We start from the raw sequence: 25,992 nt of genomic DNA, 5'->3' as shown, positions 1-25,992 counted from the left end.
AGAGCTGGAATTACAGGCGTGAGCCACCACGCCCGGCCATTTTCTTAATCTCTAAGCCTTGATATAAGTCTTTCAATAAAGATTCCATTCATGATAATAGTCCGAAGGACATAAACATGTTGCCAGGAGAGAGACCTGATACATCCTGAGCATTAGCTGCCACTCGCAGCAACTTTCTTCAGGACACATATCTTATAATAAGTTACAATCTGAGGCTTGTGACACAAGATTTTTCCAGGGCAGCAGACTGATGTCATAAACATGATGGTACTAAGCACTCTAAAGAGCTCACCAGCTCCACCCTACACTCCCTGTGTGAAGGGGCAAATTATCCACTCTAAGCCTCAGTTTCCCCATTTAATAATGAGATAATGGTTCCTACCCGCAAGATTCTTGTGGGAATTAGACAGTCCATGAAAGCACTTCACAGGCAAACCAATTATTTTCAAATAAAAATGAAGGGAAGAATAGAAATATTTTCACATTTTTTAGGACTTTACATATGCTATAACTTCTTTTTGACTAATATCCTTCCACAGGGAAATTTTCGAGAAAGTCAGAAAAATGAGAAAATGAAAATCCACTTCGTCATAACCTTGAGATACAACAGCTTCCACAGAAGTCCACATTAAGATCCACTTTCTAATCTTTCTCTGCACTCCCAAAATTACCTTTAATTTCTGTTAACCATTCCTACAATATGGGAGATAGCAAAGGGAAACTACTTCCATACTTCTTCCCAAGATGTCCTCACCAGAAACAATCTTCCTTCCTGCCTCTGTGTCTCCAAATATACTGAATCTTTCAAAAAATAAAACTAAAACAAAACGATAACAGATAAAAAGGACTCAAATCACAAAAGCCGGCCTTTAAAGTCTCCAGCTTTCTTACTGCAGAACTACAGTCATGTGGTACGATGGAGGCACCTGTTAGGTGGCAATCCACGAAGCTTAAAGTGTTACCACGAGAATTTAAACTGTAACGGGGGGAGGAAGAGGGAGCTGATTTCCCACCTCACTTTTTTTTTTCCGCCCTAACACATGATGGCCAAACAATATACGCTATCCACTGTGAACATTTTTATCATTTTTACTTAAATTGAGAAAGAGGGGAATTTGAGAACCAATTGAGGAAACTGGATCTCATATTCCCCAATCCAGGCTGACTTCAGGTTTTGTGTGATTTTCTTCTTCCTTTTTGACAAGGGAATTTTACAAATCTCCTGAAACGTGTTTTACATAAAGGTGAGACCTCAACAGTCTTATAACTTTACCCCAGCCTAGTTCTGGCCTCGGTTTTTACAAACGGGTGACGTGAGAATAGCTTCCTAAAAGCAAATGGGGCACTGGGATATAATCTAGGAAGTGATGATGCAAGTCTCCAGAGGACAGGGAGGAGGGGAGGTGAAAAAGTCAGAGGAAATACCCTCCTAATGCCTGGGCACCAACTCAAGCCCCGGGAGGGAGGAAGGGCTGGCTTCCACATGCCCAGGGAAGGGGCACCCCTGCTCCTCCTGGAGCGGTCAACGCCGCCCCCTCAACCCTCCCCGCCGCCCTGCCCCCCTCACCCGTGGCCCGGGAGGCCCCCGTGGGCCCGAGCTTCAGGCTGGCGGGTCCCAAAGGGTGGTAACGCACCCCCGGAAGGGCCTTCTCTGCCCACCCCCAGCTCCCCACCCGGCATCCCTCCCCGGAACGCGACCCCCACCCCCTCCCCGTAGGCCCGGACTGGGCCCAGCCTCCAGGGTTCCGGCATCCCAGGCCCCGAGGCCTGCCCAGGCAGCCCTGGCGTCCGCGCCCCCGGCCCCCGCCCCAACCCGGCCGGGCACTTACCCCCAGAAGCCGCAGGGACAGCGAGGCGGCAGGCTGGGCGCTTTGCTGCGCTCGCTCCCAGCGTCTCCCATGGTGCTCGGCGGCGGCGGAGCTCGGCGGCGGCAGCGGTGGCGGCGGCTGGGCCCGGGCCCCGCTCTGAGGAGGAGGTGGCGGCGGCGTCGGGGGGCTCGGGGCGGGGGGAGGGGGAGGGAGCGGGCGCGCGGGCGGGCGCGAGTCCGGGGCTCGGAGCCGGGATTCCAGGCCGGTCAGCTGGAGGCGGGCCGCACCACTCGGCCTGCGGAGACGGGGGGGCCGGGGAGGTGCGGAGAGGAGAAGGAGGGAGCCGAGGAGGAGGGGCGTGCGGACGCACCGAGGACCGCGGGGGAGGAGGGACACCGACGCCCTCGACGGCTCCCACCGCCGCTCCCCAGCCAGAGCGATGTCCCGTGCGGTGGCGCGGGGAAGGACCGGAGGTCCCCGCCGGCTCCGGAGTCGCAGCGGCCGCTGTGAAGCCCCGGGCCCTGCTGGCTCCGTAACACCGGCCCCTCCCCCGGAGGCTGCGCTGACCGGACAATGGCCGCTCTGCCCCTCCCCTCTATGCACCCCTCCCGAGGAGTCACAATGGTCTCGCCCGGGGGAGCCACCGCCAAAGCCCAGCAGCTGATCAGCTGGGATCCGGGCGTGCCACTTTGTTCCGCGCCTCAAAGGCGGAGTGCGGAACTGTGGGAGAAACTGAGAGCCTCGGGCTCTCGCCCGGCGACGGGCGACTGAGGCCTTCGTATTCTTAGAACTTTAAAATCTGAAGCAACCTTATCTTCCCCCTGTCTGAAGAAGGGGAGCAGGTTTCTGAGTACTCCGGGGCGCGGTGTCTCCCCCTAAACGCGAGTGGTGCGCTCCAAGCGGGAGGGGGAGGAGCAGATTAGTTGTTTAGGGTAAATTGGGCCAGTGCCTGAGCGGCGGCGCATGCGCCCGCAGACCCCGTAGCCGAGTGCGAGGAGGGGCCTCGGGGAGGAATGCCAAACGCGGAAGTGGAGTTCGGAGTTCCCGGGTATGTTGGAGTCAAGGTCCCTGGAGCTGCAGCTCTTGTTCCTGGGCGATGCCGCGGAGCCTTTCTCCCTAGTTTGCCAAGTCCCTGGGAATCTCTCTCTGTCTTCCTGGTCCCCCCCACACCCAAACAACTCTTCGAGTTCCACCCGGTATACTGGTCTCTTGACAGGAACTTTTGGGAAATGCCCTTCCCGCAGCCCCTTGTCTGGGGCAAGTTCCTTGTCTCTTCCCTCACCGGTGTTGGGGAGTTCCTTGTCTCTCCACTCCCAACCACAGAGCCAGAAGTCCATTGCCTGTGCCCGGGCTAGGAGAGCCTCCCTTCTTCCTACAGCTGACTCGTTTGGTTTTTGGAGGGGAAAGGGGAGCTGTGGCAGAATCAGTAATGGTAAGTGATCAAAGAAGTTTGAGACACTAAGAAAATGAGTCCTTTAACGCTTCTAGTCCTTGATCCTGAGCTCATTCTGATCTCCAGCCAGTCGTGGACAGAGAAACCGATTATTGATGACTAAGTTCAACACAGAGGCAACATCCTTCAGACCTTTTGGAAACCCATCGCTGAGGAAGACTTCCTGGCTCTTAGGAATAGCTGCCGTATACCCTCCCGGCCTGTCGGGTATATGAGAGCCTCAGAGAGAGTATTACCTAGATTAATTTGGTTACCAAATGTTGCTATCTTATTTTTTTGTATACCAAACCACATTTCTGTTTGTGCATTCTCTGTGGGTTTGTTAACATTGATGTTTATTTTGGACTCTAAAGAGCAAGGATCGCATTTAGCTTAGTATGCCACAGATGCTGTTGATGGTGCAGTTAATGATTGCAAAAATCAAGCCACTTAAAGCCAAAACACCCCAAAACGTGAGGGATAATTTATTATGCACAATATTTAGTTTTAATTTTGTGGATTTTCCAAAGCCTTCAATAAGTATATGTGTAAGAAAGTGCATAGAAAAAGCCGGGCGCTGGGGCTCACGCCTGTGATCCCAGCATTTTGGGAGGCCAAGACGGGTGGATCACCTGAGGTCAGGAGTTCGAGACCAGTTTGGCCAACATGGTGAAACCCCGTCGCTAGTTTTAAAAAATACAAAAAATTAGCCGGGCATGGTGGCGCGCGTGTAATCCCAGCTACTCGGGAGGCTGAGGCAGGCGAATCACTTGAACCCGGAAGGCGGGTGTTGCAGTGAACCGAGATAATGCCACTGCACTCAAGCCTGGGCAACAGGAACGAGAGCAAAACTCTGTCTCAAAAAAGAAGAAAGAAAGAAAAGAAAAAAAAATGCATAGAAAGGATAAAGCCATACAGCACACCTTGCTCTCACTGGATTCATATTACCCTTAAATCTTCATTTAAACCGACATAAAATTCCCAGATACGTGAGATACTTAACAGCCTTTGAGTTTAACAAAGATTAAGTGGGACTGTCTCTCTTGGCATCTTGATGATTTTCTTTTATGGACAGAAAAGGAAACTCCACAACTAAAAGGAGAATTCAACATAAAAAGTGATTGTCATTTTCCAAACTGCTTTCCTGTTTGCCAGTTATTCAACAAACATTTATTGAGTACCCAGTATACACAAGGAATTTCCTCAGCACTCTGGAGACTAAAAGGATTAATAAAGTGTAGCATTCACCAGCAGGTCCCTACATATAATGTAGATAATTTGGTTCCAGTCGTCCTCTCAGACTTCATTTTCTGCTCTTCTCTGTTCACCCTGCAAAGCAGACACTAGTTGCCATTCCTCAAATACACCTTGCTTTCTGACATCTCCATTCCCTTGTCCTCCTGTTCCTGACTGCCTCAGCTGCCTTTCCTCTTTATATGTGTACACACACAAGGAAATAATCTTCTGCAACCCAAGGACACAGAGCAGTAAGATCTCATGAAGAACTGAAATAGGTGCCTAATACATCAACAGGGAGCCAAGTGTTTGGTTTTTTTCAGTATCTTTTTCTCTCTGGTTACATATTCTTCCATCTCTGCTTCTCTCTACAAAGCTGCTTTATAATCTCAGCAGAGCTGTTTTCACTGCTTTTTTGGGAACATAATCCAGGTTTACCCAGCCTCACTTCAAGAACAGACAGACTAATTAGTATTTATGAATCCCAATGCCCAGGAACAAGAAACTGGTTCAATTTATGTCCGCTTGTGTACTCTTGGTACAATCACCTTTGACCAACAGGGCAATATGTAGTCAGGTCTCTTTGTTTTGTAATGCAAACATGGCTGCCAGAACCCCATCTTTGTAAGCTGTCTTCTCAAAGAAAGTTATGTACTTGGCAAAGATTCCAAAAAATGTCCACCACAGACCATAAAGGAGTAAATTGCAGCTGAACTTCAAAAGCATAAAGAACAATTGACAGGTTAAGGTTTTTCAACAGACTAACTCCTACTTAAACAAATTCAGACCTGAATTTAAATGAAACTCCTTCAAAGAAGTCATCCGTGACCCAAGCCCCAATCAAAATTAGGTGGCCCCGTTATTATCTTACATGGCACTCTTTTTCTTTATAGTACCTATCACACTTTATAATTAAGTATGTATTTGTGAGTCTCCAGAGATCATGTCTGTTTTGTTTACTGTGATATACACAATACTCAAGGTGCATTTGGGAGGCATTCAATAAATATTTGTTGCATGAATAAAAAGGCACAATAATTTCTTAGTCAATGTGAGACCCACAAATGGATTGGAGTCATAGTTAGACAATCCTGGGGGAATGTCTTAGTTACCAACCCACCCTCCCTAGAAGACATTGAAGTTCTCTGTTGTTTTTTTTTTTTTTTCTGACCTCGTTCATCACAAGGCTGCCAGCTTTTTTGTCACACTGAAGTTGTATGAGATGAGACAGTATTTAGCTGCTGCTTATGACGTTCCTAGCCAGCTAACTCTTTACTCTTAGTTCCCAGTGTCTCTATCTATAGAGCCCTTGATCCAATTCCTATAACAAGCCCACTTAGTTGACTGAAAGCTCAGAGAGGACATAAAATTTCAGGGCATCATCAAATTAGGGGAGCATAGTGTGGGGGTAATTGGCAGAGTGCTTTTGTCGTAATTGTCTTGACTATTTTCTGTCGTGTATTAACGTTCCAGATGAACCTGTGATGTGACTCCTGGGAGTAGTTTGCAATCACCATTGGCCCAAAAGGAGCCATCTATGTGCTCAGTGGGGTCTAGTAAAGGATAATATTAATTCTTCAGCAGCCAGAGCTTTTGAAGTAGAAACTGACGGTATATGGAAAAGAGCCTAGTGTGATTCAAGGTCAGGAGCAAACAATGACTGCCTTCTTGGTAAGAATTCAAAAGACCTACTTAGCCCTGGAAGACTTTACCAAAAAAAGGGGGCTTGTAGAGACCTGAGAGAAAGCAGATGATCCTCCACTCTAATTCTAATCCCTACCCTTGAAACTCGCTCTCAGTTCAAAGCCTGTCATCATTATAATCCATCCTAACCTGGTATTAGCCCCACTGTCCAATCCAAACTCTAGCCTTAATCCTAATCCTAATATTATCTGTAAAATTTAATCTCAGATCCCAACTCTAGTTTTATGAGCTTAACAAAGGCTCTTTGCCTTGCCACTGAGTTATTTTCCCTAGCTCCTTTTTCTTGCATCCCTTGACCCTGACTGACTAATGAGAACAGAGAACCCTGTAACATCCTGGACCCCTAGAGAGAATGAGAGCCAATTTCAATCATCCAGGTTGGATCCAGGGCCTTGGACTGCCAGAAAAGAGAAAGTGGAGCATCTGTGACCAGAGCAAGAGGCAGAGACCCTGCCCAATCACATTTCCTATTGCCTAATTCAGGGACTACTAAGCCTTTGAAAGTCCGGAATACATGCACTCCAAGTCACCTATGTCGACTCAGGAATGTGAGGTACAGTTGGCGTACAGTGGAAGACCTGAGACCCCTCTGCAAAACAATATGGTTAGATTAGACGAGTGGCTTTTACACTGTGTTCTCAGAGAGCAAGAATTCTGAGTTTTGCTCTCCTCTTTCATTTGAGTTTGGTTTTCCAAGGGGGTGAGAGATTTTCTTTCAAAAGGCATTGAACCAGATCCTCTCTTAAGTTTGCTTCTGACCTTTGAGTTTTCTGATGTGCAGTTGATTCTTTTAGTCACTTACGGTCCAGTTGGCATGGATAAACTCTCAGAGCCAAGGGAAAAGAAGGGCAACCAAGCATACCGTCTCCAGCCCGTCTCAGGAAACTAAAAATAAATTAAATAAAATGAAGAGTGCAACAGGGAAAAGAGGGGACGAGGGGAGAAAATGCTGCCATTTCACATCCCATGTTCCTCATGTTCACAAAGCAATTGCTGATTTCCCTGCTGCTCACACCCATCTTGGTGTGAAATTTGATTTTGCTGACTTTTAAATTTATTTTCAAGAATGGAAATAATTGTTTTTCCCAGAAATACTTGACCTTTGTGGGGAAAAAGAAATTCAAACAAAGAGAAAACAGAAGTCCTCCCTAATACTGTCATCCCCCAGAGATACCCTTTGTTAACAGTTTGGTATAGCCCTCTAGGCTTTTCATTTGTGTATGATCATATAAATGGAATCATGTAACACATAGTATACTCTGACTGACTTTTTTTTTTAATTTTGAAATATGTCACGGACATCTTCCATATATAGTTCTGTAGTATAGTCTTGTAGTTAGGGTTCTCTAAAGAAACAGAACCAATGGGAAATTACATGAGATGTATTATAAGGAATTGGTTTACACAATTATGGAGGCAGACAAGTCCCAAGATCTGCAGTGTGAAGGCCTTGGGAACCAGGAGAATCCATGGTATAACCTCTAGTCTGAGTCAGAAGTAGAAGACCGATGTCCCAACTCAAAGGCTTTCAGGCAGAGAGCAAATTCTCTCTTGCTTAGCCTTTTCTTCTGTTCAGGCCTTCAACAGAGTGCATAAGTCCTGTCCAACTTGGGGAGGGCAATCTACTCAGTCTACCATTTTGTTTTAATTCATTCAAACTGCTATAACAAAACCATAAGGGCTGGGCGCAGTGACTCACGCCTATAATTCCAGCACTTTGGGAGGCCGAGGCAGGCAGATCATGAGGTCAGGAGATCGAGACCATCCTGGCTAACACGGTGAACCCCTGTCTCTGCTAAAAATACAAAAAAAATTAGCCGGGCGTGGTGATAGGCGCTTGTAGTCTCAGCTACACGGGAGGCTGAGGCCAGAGTGAACCCGGGAGGCGGAGCTTGCAGTGAGCCAAGATTGCGCCACTGCACTCCAGCCTGGGTGACAGAGTGAGACTCTGTCTCAAAAAAAAAAAAAAAAAAAAAACTGGGCAGCTTGTGAACAACAAGAATTTATTTCTCACAGTTTTGGAGGTTGGGAAGTCCAAGATCAAGCCACTGGCAGATATGATCTGATGAGACCCCACTCTCTGGCTCATAGATGGTACTTTCTTGCCATGTCTTCATATGGCAGAAAGGGCAAATGAGCTCCCTTGGACACTAATGCCATTCATGAGGACTGTGCCTTTATGATCTAATCATCTTCTAAAAGACTCTACCTCCTAATACCATCACCATGGGAATTAGGAGCTCAACATATAAATTGCGGACTATGTGTGTTGGGGGACACAAATATTCAGACCGTAGCAAATGTTAATCTCAACCTCAAAGACACACCCATAATAATATTTAACCATATATCCGGGTACTCTGCGGCCCAGTTAAGTTGACATATAACATTAACTATCACACTAAAATCATGGGCTCCAAACTCAGGCTGCATAAGTTCAAAAGTCAAGCTGCCTAAGTTCAAATGTGGGCTCTGCCACCTAGTAGCTCAGAGACTTGAAGAAGTTACTTAGCTGGTCTGTGTCTTAGTTTCCTCATCTGTAACAGGAGGCATTTGTAGTGAGCTGTGGTTTTTATCTGCCTACTTCTCCCTGCTCTTGAGGGATGCACACACTCACTGGTTTCGTCAGGGAGCCCTATCCTTCTGGACACAGGAATTGGGATTGGCTCAGGGAAAGGCAGGGCCCTCCCTAGGCTGACTTGCAAGCTTTGTCTTCTGAGATCAAGTGGCCCAAAGACCACGTAAGCCTAGAGCTGCTGAGGGACCCACCATCTGGAGTGAGGTTGCCTGGGGAATCGAGCCAACAGGAAGGAAAGGAGAGATGGAGAGAGAGAGACTAAATCATCAAGACATTGAGTCCTTGAATCCAGCTAAGTCTCATGCCAAAGTTGCCCTCTGGACTTTTCAGTGACATGGGCCAATAAATTCCTTCTTTTACCTACACTAATTTAAATTGAGTTTCATTATGTTCCATGAGAAAATCCTGAGCATCCCTAGTAGTATCTACCTCTTTCATAGGTTTATCGTGATGATTAAAGTATATAATCTGTGAGGAAATTTTAGTGTAGTATAGAGTGTATAGTACAAGCTCAGGTCAGGCGTGGTGACTCACACCTGTAATCCCAGCACTTTGGGAGGCCTAGGCAGGCGGATCACTTGAGGTCAGGATTTCTAGACCAGCCTGGGCAACGTGGTGAAACCCTGTCTCTACTAAAAATACAAGAATTAGCCAGGTGTGGTGGTGCATGCCTGTAATCCCAGCTACTTGGGAGGCTGAAGCAAGAGAATTGCCTGGACCTGGGAGGCAGAGATTGCAGTGAGCTGAGATTGCACCACTGCACTCCAGCATGGGCCACAGAGCAAGACTCTGTCTCCAAAAAAAAAAAAAAAAAAAAAAAAACAAGCTCCATAAACACTTACCATTGTTATTTGTTTCTGACTATTGTATGGGTGAATTAAAGAATCTGTTGATTCATTTCTCTCATCATTGATTCATTTGCTTTCATTTATTCATTCAAAAGACACTTACTGAGCACTGTATTAGGCCGTTGTTGCATTGCTGTAAAGAAATGCCTGAGACTGGGTACTTTATAAAAGAAAAGATGGGGCTGGGCGCAGTGGCTCAAGCGTGTAATCCCAGCACTTTGGGAGGCTGAGACGGGCAGATCACGAGGTCAGGAGATCGAGACCATCCTGGCTAACACGGTGAAACCCTGTCTATACTAAAAAATACAAAAAACTAGCCAGGCGAGGTGGCGGGCGCCTGTAGTCCTAGTTACTCGGGAGGCTGAGGCATGAGAATGGCCGAAACCCGGGAGGCGGAGCTTGCGGTGAGCTGAGATCCGGCCACTACGCTCCAGCCTGGGCGACAGAGCAAGACTCTGTCTCAAGAAAAAAAGAAGAAAAGATGTTTAATTGGCTCATGGTTCTGCAGCCTGCATAGGAAGCATAGCATCAGCATCTGCTCAGTTTCTGGGGAGACCTCAGGGAGCTTTTACTTACGGCAGAAAGTGAAGCAAGAGCAGGTACTTTACATGGTGAAAGCAAGAACAAGAGAGAATTGGGGAACAGGGGAATGCTACACACTTTCTTTTCTTTTTTTTTTTTTTTTGAGATGGAGTCTTCACTCTGTCACCCAGGCTGGAGTGTAATAGCACGATCTCGGCTCACTGCAAGTTCCACCTCCTGGGTTCATGCCATTCTCCTGGCTCAGCCTCCTGAGTAGCTGGGACTACAGGCACCTGCCACCATGCCCGGCTAATTTTTTGTATTTTTAGAAAAGACGGGGTTTCACCGTGTTAGCCAGGATGGTCTCGATCTCCTGACCTCGTGATCCGCCTGCCTCAGCCTCCCAAAGTGCTGGGATTACAGGCGTGAGCCACCACGCCCAGCCGAATGCCACACACTTTTAAGTGACCAGCTCTTGCTAATACTCACTATCATGAGAATAGCACCAATCTCAGGGATCCGCCTCCATGACCCAAACACCTCTATCAGGCCCCACCTCCAACATGGAGGATTACAATTCAACATGAGATTTGTGTGGGACATCCAAACCATATTAGGCACCTACCATACGTTAGACACTGTTTTAGGCATTAAGGATACAATGGTGAATGAGACACATGGGTCCCCACTCGGGTGGTACTTATCCTCTAGTGGTACAGGCAAGCAATTAACACTCTTAAAAATGTCCTGAAAAAGGCAGCTTTCCACGCTTTTTTTTTTTCTTTTTTTTTTTTTTGAGACAGAATCCCGCTCTGTCACCCAGGCTAGAGTACAGTGGTGTGATCTTGGCTCACTGCAACCTCCACCACCCGGTTTCAAGTGATTCTCCTGCCTCAGCCTCCTGGGTAACTGGGATTACAGGCACACGCCACCATGCCCAGGTAATTTTTTTTTTTTTTTTTTTTTCCTGAGAGGGAGTCTTGCTCTGTAGCCCAGGCTGGAGTGCTGTGGCGCAACATCAGCTCACTGCAGCCTTTGCCTCCTGGGTTCAGGCGATTCTCCTGCCTCAGCCTCCTGGATAGCTGGGACTACAGGAATGTGCCACCACTCCTGGCTAATTTTTTGTATTTTTAGTAGAAACAGAGTTTCACCGTGTTAGCCAACATGGTCTCCATCTCCTGACTTCATGATCCACCCACCTCGGCCTCCCATAGTGCTGGGATTACAGGCATGAGCCACCGCGCCCAGACAGCTTTCCACTTCTTTTTTTCTTTTCTTTTCTTTTTTTTTGAGACGGAATTTTGTTCTTGTTACCCAGGCTGGAGTACAATGACCCGATCTCGGTTCACCACAACCCCCACCTCGTGGGTTCAAGCAATTCTCCTGTCTCAGCCTCCCAAGTAGCTGGGATTACAGGCATGTGCCACCACAACCAGCTAATTTTTTTTTTTGTATTTTTAGTAGAGACGGAATTTCTCCATGTTGGTCAGGCTGGTCTTGAACTCCCGACCTCAGGTGATCTGCCCGCGTTGGCCTCCCAAAGTGCTGGGATTACAGGCATGAGCCACTGACCCCGGCCAGCTTTCCACTTTTATAAACAATTGTACGATGAACATCTTTGTCCATTTGTCCTATTAATGTCTTGGATACATTTTTTAGGAAAAGAATTTCAGGCTGGGCACAGTGGTTCATGCCTGTAATCCCAGCAATTTGGGAGGCCGAGGCAGGTGGATCACCTGAGGTCGGGAGTTTGGGACCAGCCTGGCCAACATGGTGAAACCCCATCTCCACTAAAAATACAAAAATTAGCCAGGCAGGGTGGCAAGTGCCTGTAATCCCAGCTACTCGGGAGGCTAAGACAGGAGAATTGCTTGAACCCACGAGGTGGAGGTTGTGGTGAGCCGAGGTCAGGCCATCATCGTACTCCAGCCTGGGCAACGAGCAAAACCCCACCCCCCCCCAAAAAAAAAAAAAAGTGGAAAGCTGGCCGGGCACAGTGGCTCATGCCTGTAATCCCAGCACTTTGGGAGGCTGAGGCGGGTGGATCACGAGGTCAGGAGATGCAGACCATCCTGGCTAACACAGTGAAACTCTGTCTCTATTAAAAACAAAAAAAGTTTGCGGGAATGGTGGCACATTCCTGTAGTCCCAGCTATCCAGGAGGCTGAGGCAGGAGAATTGCTTGAACCTGGGAGGCGGAGGTGGCAGTGAGCAGAGATCGCACCACTGCACTCCAGCTTGGGTGACAGAGCAAGACTCCATCTCAAAAAAAAAAAAAGAATTTCAATGCCACTTAACATTCATTGTATATGGCCAAACTTCCCTCCAGAAAGCTCATACCAATTTACACTCCCTCCAATAGTAAACAAGAAAGCAGATTTTCCCATACCTCAGTAGCCTGGAGATACCATCATTCTCTTTAATCGTTGCCAATGCAAAGGTAAAAACATGGCACATAATAGATGTTTTAATTTGCATTTTGGAAGTTATTAATGAGGTCTGGGTTTTTTAATGTATATAAATATACCATTTGAATTTGAATGTACTTTTGTATGGCATTATCTGTTTTTGTCCTTTGTCCATTTTTCTACAGGAGCTTTTTTTCTTGTTTAGATTAAGATATTAATGTTGGTTTATTTTATTTTATTTTATTTTTTGAGACAGAGTTTTGCTCTTATTGCCCAAGGTGGAGTGCAATGGCACGATCTTGACTCACTGCAACCTCCACCTCCTGGGTTCAAGCAATTCTCCTGCTTCAGCCTCCTGAGTAGCTGGGATTACAGGTGCCCGCCACCACACCTGGCTAACTTTTGTATTTTTCATACAGACGGATTTCACCATGTTGGCCAGGCTGGTATTGAACTCTTGACCTCAGGTGATCCGCCCACCTCAGCCTCCCAAAGTGCTGGAATTACAGGCATGAGCCACTGTGCCCAGCCACTAATGTTGGTTTTAAGAATATTAACTCAGCCGGGTGCGTTGGCTCACACCTGTAATCCCAGCACTTTGGGAGGCCAAGGCGGGCGGATCATGAGGTCAGGAGATCGAGACCATCCTTGCTAACATGGTGAAACCCCCGTCTCTACTAAAAACACAAAAAAAACAGCTGGGCATGGTGGCAGGCGCCTGTAGTCCCAGCTACTCAGGAGGCTGAGGCAGGAGAATAGCATGAACTCGGGAGGTGGAGCTTGCAGTAAGCCGAGATGGTACCACTGCGCTCCAGCATGGGCAACAGAGCAAGACCCCGTCTCAAAAAAAAAAAAAAAAAAAGAATATTGACTCATTGTCACATGCACTGCAAATTATTTCTCTGTCATTTGTCTCTTAATTGTATTTAGGAATTTTGGTTTTCAGGATATCTAAAATGCTGAGGAAATATGTGAATTAACCTTGGCTAATGTTTGAATTGCCTACATGGGCACTTTTTTTTAAGTCCTCTATTTGTTACTTAAAGGTAAAAAAGAAAAAGAGAAAATTAAAGGGGGAAAGACAAGATATTGCAGGGATTGTGGAGCAGGCGGCTAAGAGAAATCTTGCCCCCTCAGCCTGCCCCACCCCACCTCATCTCAGGCGAGCTCAGCTTGGAGACCAATAAATGGCCGAGAACTTCATGAATTGACCCAGCTCATCAGGCTTGATGCCAGCCCCGAGCTCCCTGGGGTGAATCATCCAGGACATGTGCCCCAGCCTTCCCTGTTCCTGTCTAGAGGTTTTAAGAAAGCAGCCAGAAGCCACAGCCAGGCTGCCATGTAACTCTGTGAGACCCCAGAGACGGGTCTGAAGTTTTTTTTATCAAGTCCCTTGCTTGTTTGTACAGATCATTTCTAGGGGTGAATGCACCACGTGTGGCTGGGATGGACTCCAAGAAATGACCCAATGAGAAGAACCAAGGGTGTTTGTGAAAAAGAGAGTTTTAGGAGAAAAGGGTTAGAATTCATTATTAGGGTGAAATTAGGGAAGGAACCAGAGTTGAGGAGGTTGGACTTGGGAGTCAGGAGTAGACATTTAGAATGCCAGACAGAATTAGTGGCTCAAGGAAAGGCTTATGACATGGAAAGAAGCTCAGATGCACAGGATGAAGTTGAAAGGTTAAGACTGGTGTGTTCGTTGCCAGGCTCAGTGACTCACGCCTGTAATCCCAGCACTTTGGGAGGCCGAGGCGGGCAGATCACGAGGTCAGGAGATTGAGACGATCCTGGTCAACGTGGTGAAACTTCACATCTACCAAAAATACAAAAGGTAGCTGGGCCCATGGTGGTGGTGCATACCTGTAGTCCCAGCTACTCGGGAGGCTGAGGCAGGAAAATCGCTCGAACCCGGGAGGCGGAGGTTGCAGTGAGCCGAGATTACGCCACTGCACTCCAGCCTGGTGACAGAGCGAGACTCCGTCTCAAAAAAAAAAAAAAAAGGCACGGTGGCTCACTCCTGTAATCCCAGCACTTTGGGAGGCCTAGGCGGGTGGATCACGAGGTCAGGAGATCGAGACCATCCTGGTTAACACAGTGAAACCCCGTCTCTACTAAGAAAAATTAACTAGATGTGGTGGCAGGCGCCTGTAGTCCCAGCTACTAGGGAGGCTGAGGCAGGAGAATGGTGTGAACCTGGGAGGCGGAGCTTTCAGTGAGCCGAGATTGCACTACTGCACTCCAGCCTGGGCAACAGAGTGAGACTCCATCTCAAAAAAAAAAAAAAAAAAAAGATTAGTGTATTCATTTGGGTTCCCCCAGAAGCTGAGCCTGAGACAAGGATTGAGGGGTACGGAGAACACAGCTAGGGATGGTAAGGTGGCCAATAAAGGGTGTATCATCGAGCCAGTTATCATTGGGAGTACTACAGCTCAGTCCCAGGGGGGACCTAGTTCTAGTGGGGACTGTGCAAAACCTCACCTTAAAGCCATCCCATCTGAGGAGTGGGGGGAGGTGGCACATTGAGTTTTATATACCCACTTCCATCAATAGTTGACATAGATCACTGCACTCCAGCCAGCCTTTGCAGGCAAAACAGGCTTCTCTGGTTTCAGAGAAAACCCTCAGGCAAAGACATGCAGAGATGGGCCATTGGAATTTGGTGGGATCACTGAAGTGGTAAGGGCTGAGGGATACGGACCAGCATCTACAGTGTCTTCTGTACCTGGAGACAATGTGTGTGTGTAGATTTGAGAGATGTGATATTTACTAAAATTATCCAGGGGTTTCTTCCTAAGGCTGTGATTAATCAGGTAAGGCTAGTTGTCTTCTGATTAGGAGTTAAGGAGCAGACTTGAGGTTATAACTGAGATTAAAGAATTAGAGTTCTAGTATGAGCACTCAGGATACTCATCCTGCCCCAAGTTACACAGCTTGGTGAGCCACACAGGTGGTGAACCAGGGCAGGATTGGGGCCTGGTCTGTGTTACTCCAAAGCCCAGCAAGAGGACAGAGGGCAAGATGGCCTATTACAGGGAGGGCGGTTTCCGCAGGATCCTTGCCGCCTGCAACTCCTTTCCCAGCAGTGAGGAAACTGGGCTAGAAGGAGGCTGTGCAGCTGCCATCTGTTCTCCCGGATCAACTGCCTGGCAACTGCCTGCCCATATCTGCTCTCTGCTCTGGAGGAGGAGGCATTCCTCCACGGCCCATCGGGCAGGACGAGGAGCCGTGCCCTTGCCAAGGCTGCACCACATGATAGATTCAATGATGATGACTTTCTGATGTGGGGGCTGCTCAGTCATGTAGCAGACCCAATCCCATCTGGTGTATGTTCTTAAAAGGGCTGCTGGAAGAAAAAATCCACATACTGCTCATGCTGGTGGGAGTGTGTGTGTGTATACACATGTGTAGGAGGAGTATGTACACACAGGTATGAGTACACAGGTGTGAAGCTAGATGTGTTTGTATATGTGCGTGCACATGCATATACGGGGGGGGCAACATGAACATTGAGAATTCAAAACTATTGCGTTCAATTTCCTTCTCAGAGATCATTGAACAAATAGGTCATTAATAATTAATAATGCTTCTGGTTTTTTTTTTTTGAGACGGAGTCTTGCTCTGTCACCCAGGCTGGAGTGCAGTGGCATGATCTCGGCTCACTGCAAGCTCCGCCTCCCGTGTTCATGCCATTCTCCTGCCTCAGCCTCCCGAGTAGCTGGGACTACAAGCGCCCACCACCACGCCCGGCTAATTTTTTGCATTTTCAGTAGAGATGGGGTTTCACTGTGTTAGCCAGGATGGTCTCGATCTCCTGACCTCGTGATCCGCCCACCTCGGCCTCCCAAAGTGAATGTTTCTGTTTTTTAAATGCTTTCCACATGGAGTAACTTAGTAGGTGCTTTATACACTTTGGTTATTATAGTTAATATAAATCTTACAAGTGCTACACAAAATAAATTTTATCTTCTTTGTGCTACAGATGAGAAACCAAAGTTTGTGAGGCTAAATGAGCTGTCCACTCAATTTGTAAGTGGCAGAGCCAGGTTTCAAGACCATGTCTCTTATTCCACAGTGCATGATATTTAGTTTTCATCCTCTCCTAAATCTAATCAATGAGAATGAACAAACAAACTAGAGCTACACACTAATGGATGTAGGAATGATTTGCATAAAACTAATGTTGAGCAAAAGAAGCCAGACAGAAAAGAATACCTACTACATGATTTCATTTATATGAAGTTCAAAAACAGGCAGAACTAATCTATGATGTCAAGAGTTAGGAGAATGGTTAGCCTTGTAAGGGGCAGGGAATGACTGGAAGGGGACACTGGAGGGACTTCTGGGGGGCTAGTAATTGGTAATATTTTCTGTCACCCAGGCGGGAGCGCAGTGGCACAATCATGGCTCACTGCAGCCTTGAATGCCCTGGCTCAAGTGATCCTCCTACCTCAGCCTCCCGAGTAGCTGGGACCACAGACATGCACTACTGTGTCAGGCTAATTTTAAAATTTATTTTAGAGATGAGATCTCACTATGTTGCTCAGGCTTGAACTCCTGGGCTCCAGCAATTCTACATCCAATCGGCAATATTGTATTTCTTGATCTGGTGCTAGTTACATGGGTGCATTAAGTTTGCGTGAATTCATTGAGCTGTGTAGGTGTGGTTCATATACTTTTCTATATAAATGTTTCCTCTCAGTAGGAAGTTCAAAATGAAAAGAAAAACCTTGCCAGGTGCTGAGAGGAGTTGAGAGAAAGAAAGCACCACTGGGCCTGCCCTTATGGGCCTTGGCTTCTCTTCTAATCACGGGGACATAGTCTGAGCCTCAGGAAGTTTCCAGGCTGTGGAGGAGGAAGTCTTGAGGTCAGTGGACTCTGAGCTGAGTGCTCCAGGGAAGCTTACAAGGAGAATGAGAAGTGACAAGGAGAGTTAAGTCTAAAGACTGGCACACCAGAGGTGGTCAATATGCAGTGGCCAAGAGAAGACAGCAGCATTGACACCCCGGCTGGATCCTCTACTCCCTGTGGGATGTAGAGAGAACTATTCAACCCCTCAGAACCTTGGTTCCTTCCTTGTGCATTGCAGTCACTGGTAGTAAAGGCTCTTTGAGGATTAAATGACACTATATAGTTAAAACACCTGGCACAGAGCATGGTACATGGCTGGCATTCAAGTAAAGATGTGTTTGGAAAGCGGAAGAAAAGATGCTGTGGAATCTGAGAGCTTCCTCAAATATCAGAAAGGCTGGCAGGTGGAAGATGCCTCGCTCACACTGGATAGCTGCGTGTCCAGAACGAAGTGGTTTATTACCCATGGGGTGGGACCTGGTCTGTGACGGGCAGGCTGGCACAAGGTTGGTGGCAGCAGCTGGGACTAACTGATCAGCTCTACAAGGAAAGTCCCTGGGCTGGGTGCAGTGGCTCACACCTGTAATCCCAGCACTTTGGGAGGCTAAGGCATGAGAATTGCCTGAGCCCAGGAGTTCAAGACCAGCCTGGGCAACATAGTGAGTCCTCATCTCTACAAAAAAATTAATGAATAAAATAAAAAATTAGCTGAGTGTGGTGCATACCTGTGGTTCCACAGCTGTGGTCCCACCTACTCAGGAGGCTGAGGTGGGAGGATCCCTTGAGCCTAGTAGATCAAGGCTGCAGTGAGCCATGATGGTGCCATGCACTCCAACCTGGGTGACAAAGTGAGACCCTATCTCAAAAATAAATAGCTGGGTGTGGTGGTTCACGACTGTAATCCTAGCACTTTGGGAGGCCAAGGCAGGTGGATCACTTGATGTCAGGAGTTCGAGACCAACCTGGCCAACATAACGAAGCCCCCACCTCTACTAAATATATAAAAATTAGCCAGGCATGGTGGTAGGCTCTTGTAATCCCAGCTACTCAGGAGGCTGAGGCAGGAGAATCACTTGAACCCATGGGGCAGAGGCTGCAGTTGAGCTGAGATCGCACCACTACACTCCAGCCTGGGTGACAGAATGAGACTCCGTCTCAATAAAGAAAAAATAAAAATAAAATTTAAAAATAATAATAAATCAATACACTGAAAGTTTCCCTGACAGAGATCCAATAAAAGGGACCCAGGAAAGAAAAGGGCTTAGGGGAGTGAGGACGGTTTCCCCGGCTGGTAGCCCAGTCAGAGAGAACTCTGGGGGAGAGCAGCCTAATTTTATAGAGGCTTATGAAGCCATGTGCTGTGGGGGTGAGAGTTCTTCCCCTGTGAAATTGTTTAGGATCCACCCCTCAATTTTTTCCCAGAAAATACAGAGACTGACAGAATTTGTTTTGAAAACTTGAAGGGACCTGGTTTGGCCAGACTGAGTGAGTATCAGCAACCTGAAGATAACCGACAGATGAGTTACCTAAGAACATGTTCTGACTCATCTCCAAACTCAAATGCCAAATACCCCAAGAAGGTTTATTTCCCAATATTCCTCTTAGAATTTTGCACTTTCTTGTTCATGCTCCATACTGTACATATCACATGGCCCACGGGAACTAGTGCACAAAAAAGAGCCTCGCATCAGTTATTTTCTGCTTACAACAGACACCCCCCAAAACAGTGACTTAAACACAACAGCAGTTTATTTTGGTTTCATTTTTTAAAAGTCCAGCTGATACAGTGGATGGAGGCTGCAGTGGGCTATGATTACATTATTGCACTCCAGTCTGAGTGGCAGAGCAAGACTCTGCCTCTAAATAAATAAATCAATAAACAAGCAAAAAAGAAAAGAAGCCCATAAAAACTCATGCTTCAAAAGATGCCATCCAAAAAATGAAAACACAAACCAGAGACTGGGAGAAACTTATCCAAGATGTATACACACACACACACACACACACACACACATGAAACTCAATAATAAAAAGACAACAATTAAAAATGGACGAAAGGGACGGGCACAGTGGTTCATGCCTGTAATCACAACACTTCAAGAGGCTGAAGGGAGAGCATTGCTCGAACTCAGGATTTTGAGATCAGCCAGGACCACATAGTGAGATAGTGTCTCTACTAAAAATCAGAAAAATTAGCCAGGCATGGTGGCGTGCACCTGTAGTCCCAGCTACTTGGGAAGCTGAGATGGGAGAATCATTTGAACCTGGGAAGCCGAGCCTGCCATGAGCTGTGATCACACCACTGCACTCCAGCCTGGGTAACAGAGTGAGACCTTGTCTAAAAAAAAAAAAAAAAAAAAAAACAGACAAAACATTTGAATTGACAGTTCACCAAACAAGGTATATAAATAGCTACTAGGCACATGGAAAGATGTTCAACATCATTAGTCATTATAGAAATGTAGATCAAAACTACAGTGAGATATCACTTCATATCCACTGGAATGATTGTTACCAAAAAGACACACAGTAACAGGTCTTGGTGAAGATATGGAAAAACTGGAACCCTCATCTAGAATGTAAAATTGTAGGAAACTTCACATGGAATGTAAAATGATAGGAATATAAAATGGTACAGATACTTTGGAAAATCGTTTTGCAGTTTCTTGATAGGGTAAACATAAGTTTACTATACAAGCCAGCAATTTCACTCCTATGTATCTACTCCCCAAGATATATGAAAATATATCCCACACAAAGACTTGGACACAAGTGTTCATATCAGTGTTATTCATAATATCCCCAAAGTGGAAAAAATTGAAACATTCATTCACTTGTGAATGGTATAGCCATACATTGGAATACTATTCAGCAATAAAAAGGACAAAAAACTGGGTGCAATGGCTCATGCCTGTGGTCCCAGCACTTTGCCAGGCTGAGGCAGGCAGATCACTTGAGACCATAAGTTCAAGACCAGCCTGGGCAACACAGGGAGATCTCATCTCTACAAAAAATACAAAAATTAACTGGGCGTGGTGGCACGAACCTGTAGCTCCCGCTACTCTGGAGGCTAAGGTGGGAGGATCACTTGAGCCCAGGAGGTGGAGTCTTCAGTGAGCTGAGACCACGCCACTGCACTCCAGCCTGGGCAACAGAGTGAGACCCTGTCTCAAAAGAAAAAATAAAAAAGAGAAAAAGTACAGATACATGTTATAACATGAATGAACCTCAAAAACACTATGCTATGTTATAACATGAATGAACCTCAAAAACACTATGCTTAGTGAAAGACCACATATCGTATGTTCCATTTGTAAGAAATGTCCAGAAGAGACGAATCCATAGAGGCAGAAAATACATTTGTGATTACCAGTGACTGGGGGTGTGAAAAGAAATGAGGCCAAATGGGCAAAAGATTGTGGTGAGGGCTGCCCCACTCTGTAATTTTATAAAGTCATTCCTGTTGTGCCTTAATTTTTGTTTGGGTTTTTGCTGGTGTTGTGGTTTTAGAGACAAGTCTTGCTTTGTTGGAGACTGGAATGCATGGCTCACTGTTGCTTCAAACTCCTGAGCTCAAGGGATCCTCCCACCTTAGCCTCTTGAGTAGCTAGGACTCCTGGCATGCACCACTATGCTTGGCTAATTTTTAATTTTTTTTTTTTTTTTAGATACAGGCCCTCGCAATGTTGCCAAGCTGGCCACAAACTCCTGGCCTCAAGCAATCCTCCCATCTTGGCCTCCCAAAGCACTCAGACTACAGGTGTAAGCCACCATGCCCAGCCAATTTTTGTTTGCTTTTATCGAAGTATAGTGTATTAGGTCGGTGCAAAAGTAATTGCGGTTTTTACCATTACATGCAATGTCAAAACCGCAATTACTTTTGCACCAACATAACACATACAAAGAAGTGTGCATGTCTAAAATGTACAGCTTGACTTACATACAGAAACACACAGAGACCACACCTCTGTATAACCACCACCCAGATCAAGATGGTGAACATTTCTGGCTGGGCACGGTGGCTCATGCCTATAATCCCAGCACTTTGGAAGGTTGAGGTAGGTGGATCACCTGAGGTCAGGAGTTCGAAACCAGCCTGGCTAACGTGGTGAAACCTCGTCTTTACTAAAAAATACAAAAATTAGCCAGGCGTGCTGGCAGGCACCTGTCATTCCAGCTACTCGGGAGACTGAGGCAGGAGAATCGCTTGAACCCAGGAGGTGGAGGTTGCCATGAGCCGAGATCCCACCACTGAACTCCAGCCTGGGTGACAGAGTGAAACTCCATCAAAAAAAAAAAAAAAAAAAGATAGTGAACATTTCCAGCATCCAAGAAGGCTTTTTCCCTAGCCAGCCCCTCACAAAAGCAATCACCATTCTGATTTCTATCACTATAGGTTAGAGTGTTGCCCATTCTTAGAACATAGAGCAGGCACTCAACGGTATTGGCCACTCTCTGTCATTGGAGGGGGTCTCTCCTAGTGTCCTTCTTGACTCTGTGATTGCACGTGATTGCACTCTAGGCCCAGTGAGGATCACAAATTCTAAATCCTACCTGGGACAGAAAAGCAGCCATGCATGGCTGAAGTGGACTGGGTGCAAGGAGGGACTAGGATGAACCGTGGGGTCCAGGCTCTGTGAAACAAGGACAGCCATATTCGGCTCCAACCAACGTTCCTGAGGTCTGCATCCAGTCAGTGCTATCAGCTGGGAACCCTGGGCTTTTCTCTCTTCTCTTCCTTTCTGGACCTCCGGCCCCACTCCTTTGCTATGCAAAGCAATTCAGCTCCTCTTAGCCCTGGTCTTCTTTTCCAGCCTGGGACTACAGCCTGTCCTCTTTCTCACCAAAATCACCCACGAAGACTGATCGAGGTGTTTTCCTAAATGAAAGAAACATCTACTCAGAAGGCAGGAGGAACTACATTCGCTTCTTAAAACATAGCAGTTTTGTTTTTCCTGCTTTTGTTCCATTTTAGAGATGAAGAAACTGAGATCCAGAAAGGTTAAATTACTTGCCCTGATCACAAAACTCATAGCTGGTTATGCTGGAAGTTGAATCCTGACTCCAAAGTCCGTGAAGTTTGGCTTGTTCATCTCTGTAGCCCCAGAACTTAGCTAAGCGTCAGAACACATGGTCAGAGCTCAATTAGTGCGTGTCCTATTTGGATCTAATTAAAGGATGACTGGCGGGTGCGGGTGGACAAAGAGGTCCTGGGCCCGTGAGCACAACTGGAGCAGAGAGAGGACAAATGGTTTAAGGAGTCGGAGGAGGGTGCTGAAGGGAGAGGGGGCTGGGCCCCCATGCTGGCTGCCTGGAGTGGGCTGCCCCTCCCTGGTGTCTCTCCCTCCTACCTTCCAGCGGGGCTGCTGCTCTGGGCAGAGGCTGCTGCCATCATTCATCAAAGCCCAGTAGCCTGAGGAAGCTCAGGGGCCATCCTGCAGGACACTTTCAATCAACTTTGGTTCAATTTATTCCCTCTAAATGACTCTGAAATGTAAATAAAATTAAATTAATGCTGCTGTATTTGTCTCTGGTTAGGGCTGTAATGGGCTTCAGTAATGCCACCCCTGAGATCAGCTGTGAAGAGGGAAGCTCTGACAGTAGCGGCGTGGCCAGCTTTGTGCCCTCCTCACACCGTCACCCCTCCATCCTCCCTGCTCTGGAGGGACAGACGACACTCTCCACATTCATCAGTGGGAGGGGTGAGAGGCTGTGGCACCTTCACCTCTTCTTTTTTTTTTTTGAGATGAAGTCTCACTCTTTCACCCAGGCTGGAGTACAGTGGCATGATCTCGGCTCACTGCAACCTCTGCCTCCCAAGTTCAAGCCATTCTCGTGCCTCAGCCTCCTGAGTAGCTCGAAAAAGTCCTTCTGTCCTGTTCTAAAGCTCCAAAAATGTGGACAGTGAGGCGGCTGGGGCAGCGGCAATGGGAGTATCTATGGCAAACAATCAGGTGGTCCCAGTAGGCTTGAGCTGAGGCGGAAGAAGAACGGGTGGGCCGAGCGCAGTGGCTCATGCTTGTAATCCCAGCACTTTGGGAGGCTGAGGCAGGCGGGTCACCTAAGGTCAAGAGTTCAAGACCAGCCTGGCCAATATGGTGAAACCCTATCTCTACTAAAAATACAAAAAAGTACCTGGGCGTGGTGGCGGGAGCCTATAATCACAGCTACTCAAGAGGCTGAGGCAGGAGAATTGCTTGAATCTGGGAGGTAAATGTTGCAGCAAGCCGAGATCATGCCATTGCACTCGAGCCCAGGCAATGAGCAAAACTCCATCTCAAAAAAAAAAAAAAGAAAAAAAAAAGTCTCCAGACATTGCCAATTGCTCTCAGGTGCCAAAATTGCTTCTGACTGAGAACCACAGCCCTGCAGGGAAGGTAGGGAAAGGAGGGTGCACGAGAGGAGTGGATGACAGAATCCTACAAGACATGCACGTCTTTCCACTCTCTGTCTCATCTAGCCTGCCCCCAAGATGGCATCAAAAATCTATCAACACTGTTCTAACACAAGTAATACATGGCCATCTAAGCCTTTGGACTAAATACCAGGAACTCTTCCCTCCAGCAACCTCCTCCACTCTCTCCCACTCCAGTCCCCCAGTGTACTCAGCTCGGCCTCAAGAATCAAAAAGCCAAGAAAGGAGATTCCTTTGGGATTCTCCATTAGCAGAGATGCCCTAGGTGAAGGAGGTTTCAATACACTGAGATTCTCCAAGGAGAAAGAAATTTCTTGCCAAGAGGAGATTTCTGAAAGAAATAAATTTCAAGTAGGAGGCCATTTTCCAACAGAAGTAGGGGCCCAACACTTCTGAGTGAGTGGGCTATTAGAATGTGTCGATAACTTCCTATATTCAACTGCCCACACCCCCAGAAGGGGCAGGGCAGGGGCTGGTGGAAAACTCCCATATTCTGCCCCTCGAGCTGAGGCAAGAGAAAGCTAGGAAACGTGAGGAGCATTATCTCCCAGGGTTCAAAGGTCCCGGTGACAAAGGCAATGACAATGAATTTGCCCAGAGAGAGGGAGGACAGAGGCAAGTCCCCATTCCCTGTGTCCTTTCACCTCTCACTTCAGGCTTCTCAGTTTAGAGAACAAACTGTGGGGAAATGATCCTGTGACTTTAACTCTATTTATACATTTCCTAAAGCTTTTATGTGGTCCAGAGGAAGACCTGGCCAGAAAATTCCAGTTTACACAGAGGAAATCAAAGAAAATGTTTATAATCACAGGACAAAGCCTGAGGCCAGACATACCACAGGAGTAGGGAGGGGGATGGGGAGGCATCCCTACCTCCTACTGGATACATTATCACAGAATAATTAAAATCCCACCCCCCATCTTTGTAATTCCTCATAATCTGATTTGTGTGAATGTGTTCGGCTATATTTCTACTTCTTGCCAAAGTCTGTTCCTGGCAGAATTTCTGATTTTGGGAAGTCAGTAAAAAGCCATGGTCCAAAAGTACATTCATAATCTGGAGAATTGTCCATCAACCAGCTTTGTGTCAGTAGGATGTTTATTTAACCCATGGCTGCTGGGCTCATTAACTTATTGTAATGTGCTGATCCAGATCCAACCACTCTTATGCTAAGTCTTTGAACTATTTTTTTTTCCTGCTAATTCTGCCATGTTAGGACACCCTGATGCAGATGATAAAGAATCCAGTGATAAGAACAGATGGGTGAGCACTTCACATATCTTCACATCGCTCCGTTAGCATGGCAGTGACTTCCAAGTACAGACTTCATCCCTTCCAGGTGTACAGAAGAGCCGCTTTGGTCGTTCCATACTGGTAGACAGTGTGCACCAGCCTCTCAGGACAGATGGAAAGGAGTGGGTTTGCAGTGCAGTGGCAAGGACTAAAGTTCCACCCTCAGTGACTCCTCCACCTCCTCTACAGAACCCCTCTTTGTATGGCAGTTTCCCTGGGCCCTTGCCTGCCTGCTCCCTCCTGCTGCAGCCCTGCCTGGGTTGCCCCAGCCTCCCAGCCTCAAATGGAGCCTCGTCCTTAGGAGCTGGGCCTGGCATACGAAGTGAACTTCATGGACTCTCTCTCCCTACTGTGTCCCAGGACGTGGTCAGGAATAATTGTGGGAGTGTAAGGAATCCAGATTTTCCAGACCCTTGCTGGAGAGCTAAGGTTTGAATCCATGCCATTTTTACTCCAAAGCCCTTTTAGGACAAATAGGACGAAGCAAGACTCTCTGCCCACCATGGCACAGCCCTCCTACCCTGTCTCCACCAGGAGCAGGTGTCCATATCCCCAACCTTCTCTCCAACAGCCTCCTTCAAGATGGGGACGTTAGCACTCTGTTGATGGCACAGAGCTTGGCCACTGTGCCAGTTCCCCTTCTTGGACTGTGATGAATGATGAGTGGCTAGCGTGGGAAGTGTGTGTGTGTTTTCTAAGCAGATGAGGGGAGGGGAGGCAGACAGAAACAGGAGGCAGAACGAGAGGCCCAGATAGAAAGGTTGACTGACGAAGAAAGAAAGCAATGGGTTGGAAGGAGAAGAGAATCAAAATGGGACTCTAACAGAGACCAGGGTAAATTGAGAGGAGGCACAGGGCTGAGTTTAATCACCTTGTGCCTGTTTCCTCGAGCATTTAATG

At 47.0% G+C, this 25,992-nt stretch overlaps 1 protein-coding gene across 1 annotated transcript in view; it reads right to left on the bottom strand.

Moving 5' to 3' along the window:
• ZFAND3 (zinc finger AN1-type containing 3) overlaps window positions 1-2,348 on the bottom strand; it is a 340,799-nt gene extending 338,451 nt beyond the window's left edge. The window contains exon 1 of the mRNA XM_033217040.1: window positions 1,830-2,348. Within this exon, the coding sequence (XP_033072931.1) occupies window positions 1,830-1,900 (71 nt within the window). The 5' untranslated portion in view covers window positions 1,901-2,348. The remainder of the gene's footprint in view (window positions 1-1,829) is intronic.
• Between the last annotated feature and the right edge of the window lie 23,644 nt (window positions 2,349-25,992).

Source organism: Trachypithecus francoisi, unplaced genomic scaffold, assembly GCF_009764315.1.
Source record: "Trachypithecus francoisi isolate TF-2019V2 unplaced genomic scaffold, Tfra_2.0 Lachesis_group10, whole genome shotgun sequence".
In the NCBI taxonomy this organism is placed as follows: domain Eukaryota; kingdom Metazoa; phylum Chordata; class Mammalia; order Primates; family Cercopithecidae; genus Trachypithecus; species Trachypithecus francoisi.
Note: the sequence above shows the minus strand (reverse complement) of the source record. Positions and strands in the feature narration are given on the sequence as shown.